A 5,737-nucleotide genomic window follows, 5' to 3' on the forward strand; every position below is an offset into this window, starting at 1 on the left:
CGCCCCGCACCTCGTCAGCAACCCGCGGCTATCTGTTCCCATTAATCAATGACACAGCCAGAGAGATGCAAAGTTAATTTAGAGGAAGTTTGCTACCACCCAGCAGAGTTTGTATGGTCTTATATTTTTAAGCCCAGCTTTAGAAATACCCTCACTTATATCCAGGTTATATCCAATGTCAAAATCAATTTAACATATCGGCCAATTATTCTTAATCAATAATCCCTGTAAACCTATAGAAATACTTGGCAATGTGCCTCCAGCCATAACACTGCATGCATATTATGTTCCAGGCTAAAATAAAGAAAGAATAAAGTCACCTTTTAGACCAAGTTGGATGTTGTTTTCATGAAATGAATGTGTATAAACAAGCTGCAGAAAATAGTTGAATTTGTGGTTAAAACATTTTTTCGTTTTCTAGTTCACTGCACAGGGTAGACAGCCTTAGATGTTTTACCATTAAGTGAAAATAAATAAACGTTACATAGTGTGTCTGTTGCACACACTCAAGTCTAATAGTGCAGCTGAAGCTTGTGCGTTAAAACACAGAGACAGGATTCTGCTGCTGACATTAGTTATTGTGAGCGCTTTACATGATTTGCACTCCAGCCTCTCATTCACTGCCAAGCAGCGATCAGCGCTGCCTCAGGAAGTTCCAAATAAGGACAGGGAAATGGAAACCCACCGGAATAGGTCCTTATGTAGTCACGACCTTATAAGGCACGGCGGAGCCGAGCTTTCCGGCAGCAGCGCAGCCTGCTGCACAGATGGGAAATCCAAATCAAATCTATGGTACGACGGGGAGAGAGCAAGAATTATGCTGCTGTCTCGCGGAGCTGCTCTGCTATGAAGATACATTGATTCGGGATAGAGGAAGAGCGGCGTTGTCTTCGCAATTTACTGCGAGAGCTTAATATAAAGTCTCTCCTCTCTGCTTTCCCCCCAGGCCAGCGTCATGTGTCCTCCACTGCAGTGCCTAAATATGGGCTTCCTCCGCTCCAAATATGGACATCTACGTCACGGCAGGAGGGTATATAAGGAGCGGGGAAACCTCTCAGCTCAGAGAGAGCCCTGAGAGCCCACAAGAGCAACTGTTAGAGCAGAGATAGATAGAGAAACACAGCGAACTCCCTGACTGAGAAATATCACACCAAAAGTAAAAAGTCAATTCAAAACAACATCCATCCAATAAGGTCAAAACCTGATTGGATAAGCCATTTAATACAGAGAAAAAAAATCAAGGTTAATCTGTTGATTCATTTTGATGAATCTTAGGGAATGAGTATAAAGGACACTTTTGATTTTTTCTGAAAAGACAAGTGGATCTTTACTCATCTCTGAGAGCAAAAGGAAAACAACAGGACTTCTGGAGAACGAGAGTCGAGGAGCAAGACAGAAAACAGCATCTTCCTCGGCATCAGCAGAAGTGTACAGCGCTCCCTGAGCTGGGCTAAGTGATTCCCTCCTCCTGCGAGGCACCACTCTGCCAGCGTGCACCCAGCCTCCCTGCACTCTTCACCAGCTACCAGCGCAGCCTCAGCACTGTAGCTCCAGCACCAGCAGAGGATGGCTGCAGCCAAGACCGAGATGATCCTGCCAGCCCTGCCGATCTCAGAACCTCTGAGCTTCCCTCACTCCCCCATGGATAACTACCCCAAGCTGGAGGAAGTGATGATGCTCACCTCTGCAGGGACCCCCTTCCTCACTGCCTCCGCACCCGAAGGTGCAGGCTTTGGCTCCGGGGAGCCAGGAGACCAGTATGACCACCTTGCTGGAGGTAAGAAATTGCCTCTTTTTTTTGCCCCTGGTTGTCTGTGCTGCATGTTAAGCTGAACTAAAGATTAAATCACATCTGCTGAGCTACACTAAACCAAGAAAAGATTTATGAGAAATCAACAGCTGTATAAATTGAATTTTTAGTTATATTTTTCTGTGTACTATTGATTCACATTATTTACTGACTGTAAAACCACAGCTGACACATTAAGATTTTTTTTGTTAGAAGTGTATATTCATTTGTTTTATCATGGCATGTGGTGGGAAATTTTATACTCAAAGTGGAAAATGCAGACCACAAGTAAATTTGAATTTTAGCCGGCTGGATACAATCCATTAATACAATAAACAAACAAAAACAGGGGAATTAAAAAAAAACATATGACTTCATTTATTTATCGATAGCTCTATATCCCTATCGACTCTCAGAGGACTTAAACACTGCTCAGTCACCGCATGCCCCTAGACACTCCTACAGCTCAATTCAAATTGCATTCCTAAAACCAGCTGAACTGCAGTTTCGGTAATCAATTGCCTTGGGCTCTGTGATGGGCTTCAAGAATGCAAGTGTGTGTGGTGTGTGTGAGCAAGACAGGAAGACAGAAGGCATGAAAGAAAGATCGAGAGAGTGTGAGCAGAGGAAAATGCGAGTCTAGAAAGGTTGCAGCGCAGCTCTTGTTGATGTTTGGGAGAGACAGTTTGAGAGTTGAGGGGGAAAGAGTTTAGTTGGAGGGGGTTTCTCTGCGTGGGCACCTGACTGATCTGTCACAGAGGAGAGGGGTGACACACTGTCCACCACTTTGGCAGGATTCCCCCCTCTCCCTCCCTCTGGATATTGACAGTTTGATTAATGTCTCTCCTTTCTCTGCGCTCCCTGCAGATACATTACCTGATATCCCCTTCAACTGTGAGAAGCCAGTGGCGGAGCAGACCTACCCCACCCAGAGGCTGCCCCCCATCTCTTACACAGGCCGTTTCACCCTGGAGCCCGCCACCACCTGCAGCAACAGTCTCTGGGCAGAACCCATCTTGGGCCTGTTCACTGGTCTGATGAGCAATGTTGCTCCCTGCTCCAGCTCTTCCTCTGTCTCCTCGCAGACCACATCGTCCTCCTCTTCATCAGTCCCGTCCTCCTCCACTTCCTCCTCTTCTACCTCTTCCTCATCTCAGAGCTCCAGTCTCAGTTCCTCAATTCACCACAGTGAGCCCAACCCCATCTACTCAGCCGCCCCGACCTACTCCAGTCCTAACTCTGACATCTTCCCAGACCAGGGCCAGGCTTTTCCCAGTTCTGCCGGAGCAGTGCAGTACCCTCCTCCTGCCTACCCCAACGGCAAGACCTGCAGCACTAGCTTTCCTGTGCCCATGATTCCTGACTACCTCTTCCCTCAGCAGCAGGGAGAGATCAGCCTGGTGCCCCCTGATCAAAAGCCCTTCCAGAGTCAGTCAAGCCAGCCTTCCCTGACTCCCCTGTCCACCATCAAGGCCTTTGCCACCCAGACTGGTTCCCAGGACTTAAAGAGTGTCTACCAGTCCCAGCTAATTAAGCCCAGCCGTATGCGCAAGTACCCCACCCGGCCGAGCAAGACACCCCCACACGAGAGGCCCTATGCCTGCCCAGTGGAGACCTGCGATCGTCGCTTCTCGCGCTCAGATGAGCTGACACGTCACATCCGCATCCACACGGGCCAGAAACCCTTCCAGTGCCGCATCTGCATGCGCAACTTCAGCCGCAGCGACCACCTGACAACACACATTCGCACTCACACGGGTGAGAAGCCCTTCGCCTGCGAAATCTGTGGACGCAAGTTTGCCCGCAGTGACGAGAGGAAGAGGCACACAAAGATCCACCTACGGCAGAAGGACAAGAAAGCAGAGAAGGCAGGAGCAGTGGTGGTAACAGCAGCACCCGTATCAGCGGCTTCACCTGCCTCCAGCTACCCCTCTCCCATCACCTCTTACCCTTCTCCAGTGTCTTCTTACCCCTCTCCAGTGACCTCCTGCTACTCCTCTCCTGTCCACACTTCCTATCCGTCTCCGTCCGTGGCCACCACCTACCCATCAGTGTCCATGTCCAGCACCTTTCAGTCCCAGGTCGCCTCGTCCTTCCCTTCCTCAGTCGCCTCCAACATCTACAGCTCCCCCGTCCCCACCCCGCTATCAGACATGCAGACCACTCTCTCCCCAAGGACAATCGAGATCTGCTAAGAAAGAGCAAATAGAAAAAACTTTTTTTGGTCTCGCCGCACCTCTCCTTCCTTAAGGTTCTTTGAGGGGAAAGAAATCAGCATCAAAAGACTTTTTCCCTCCAAAAAGCACTTTTCTGTCTGCTCCCTGTGCAGTGTTAGGTGAATCTTGAGATTTACCTGAAAGAGAGAAAAAGACACATGTCAAGGACTGGGCAAAGACAATAGAAGATGAAAAGGGATTTTTTTCTGTCTCTGTAAAACAAATGCAGCACTTCAAATGCATAAGGGACTCAACAGATAGAGAGCAGAAACCGGCACTGACGGGTCTCTACTGTTAGCTACACAAAAACCAAGAGACAAACAGATTTCCAGCAGTTGTGGTGCTAAGGCACGTTCGCCCTTGCAGGCACTCATACAGTACAAAAGACATTGAATAATATACATAAGCTACCATATATGTATATTGTACATGTGCCATGTTTTGTTTTTATCATTCTTTGGTACCATTGATGTGAAAAATTATTTGCATATTTGCATTGTATTATTTGAAGTGAGCAGGGCCATATTTTCTACATACTTTCTCTATTATGTAGTGATGATGCTGTGATACGTTTTGACATTGTTTGAAAAAAAGCACTTAAGTATTCAAGCATGAGTAAGAGTGATGTTAGTTTCTGTTTGTAAATATCATCCACTGGTACTATCTCTTTCTCTCTTTCTCACATGTGACATATCGCTCGGTTATATGGAAAAATAGAGAAAAGAAAAAAAAAAAAAAACTAAACAAGACAAACGCTCCCGTTATTTGGTGCCTTTTGTGAAGCCTTGCTGATGTTGTGACTCGGCTGCGCGCGAGAGAGGATGCACTGCATCTCGCCTTAAGGGTTGAGGGAATATTTTTGTTACAGAATGTAAGTCATACTCAGAGGGAGGAAAAGGGACGAGCTATGAGGGCACCGCTTCATTTCATTAGAATGTAAGCAAAAAAGGAGAAAAATTATAAAGTATATTTTTGTAAAACTTAAATGTAAATATCCACATCTTCAAGAGCTGGAATGTTGAAGTTACCTACTGAGTAGGCATGGGATTCTTTTGTATGTTATATACATGCAGTTCATTATTTTGTGGTTATCTTTCTTTTGTATTTGTGTTTGTTAAAACAAGTGACTGTTTCTGGCTTATAAACACATTGAATGCGCTTAACTGCCAATGGGATATTTGGTGTACAAGATATCCTCCCAGAAATGAAATATAAATAAAAATATGAATATATATGTATATTTGTTTTCATAATTTATTGTTCGACTTCTGTATTTTTCAAATATTTCCATTGGTGCTTCACACCGTTTTATACAGACACATCCTCATTACATTACATCCTACCCTTCATTTCGTCATGTGCATCCCTTATACATGAACATCATATTCCATCATCTTATGTGTTAATTGTGTGCAGATTTTTAGTGGATTTGAATCACAACTCCACATCACAAGAGAGCCATCTTTTAATTTGAGGAAAATTTGCGGAATCTAATCTTGTGAAAACTCTCCGTTTCAATCACTGCTCTCAAACTGAACCCTGTATTAATGATAACACTAACGCATGACTCCCATGCCTATAAACACTGAAGATGAGGAATTCTTATCTAGATCCAACATGCTCTTGAAGATATTAAGCTTATCTAAATTTCCATTTTATTTGAGATTTTATGATACACACTGGCCCTTGCTGTTGAGTACACAGACTTCCAGCAATTTGATCTTTAGGCAAA

General features: G+C 45.2%; 1 protein-coding gene across 1 annotated transcript; it reads left to right on the top strand.

Annotated features, from left to right (window-relative positions):
* The first annotated feature begins 1,078 nt into the window (after nucleotides 1-1,078).
* On the top strand, nucleotides 1,079-5,221 carry egr1 (early growth response 1). Its single transcript, XM_022752018.1, has 2 exons — nucleotides 1,079-1,777; nucleotides 2,657-5,221. The coding sequence occupies exons 1-2, from the start codon at nucleotides 1,567-1,569 to the stop codon at nucleotides 3,982-3,984; spliced, it is 1,539 nt and encodes a 512-aa protein (XP_022607739.1). The 5' UTR covers nucleotides 1,079-1,566; the 3' UTR covers nucleotides 3,985-5,221.
* The last annotated feature ends 516 nt before the right edge of the window (nucleotides 5,222-5,737 follow it).

This window comes from Seriola dumerili, unplaced genomic scaffold (assembly GCF_002260705.1).
Source record: "Seriola dumerili isolate Sdu_G_001 unplaced genomic scaffold, Sdu_1.0 BDQW01000161.1, whole genome shotgun sequence".
In the NCBI taxonomy this organism is placed as follows: domain Eukaryota; kingdom Metazoa; phylum Chordata; class Actinopteri; order Carangiformes; family Carangidae; genus Seriola; species Seriola dumerili.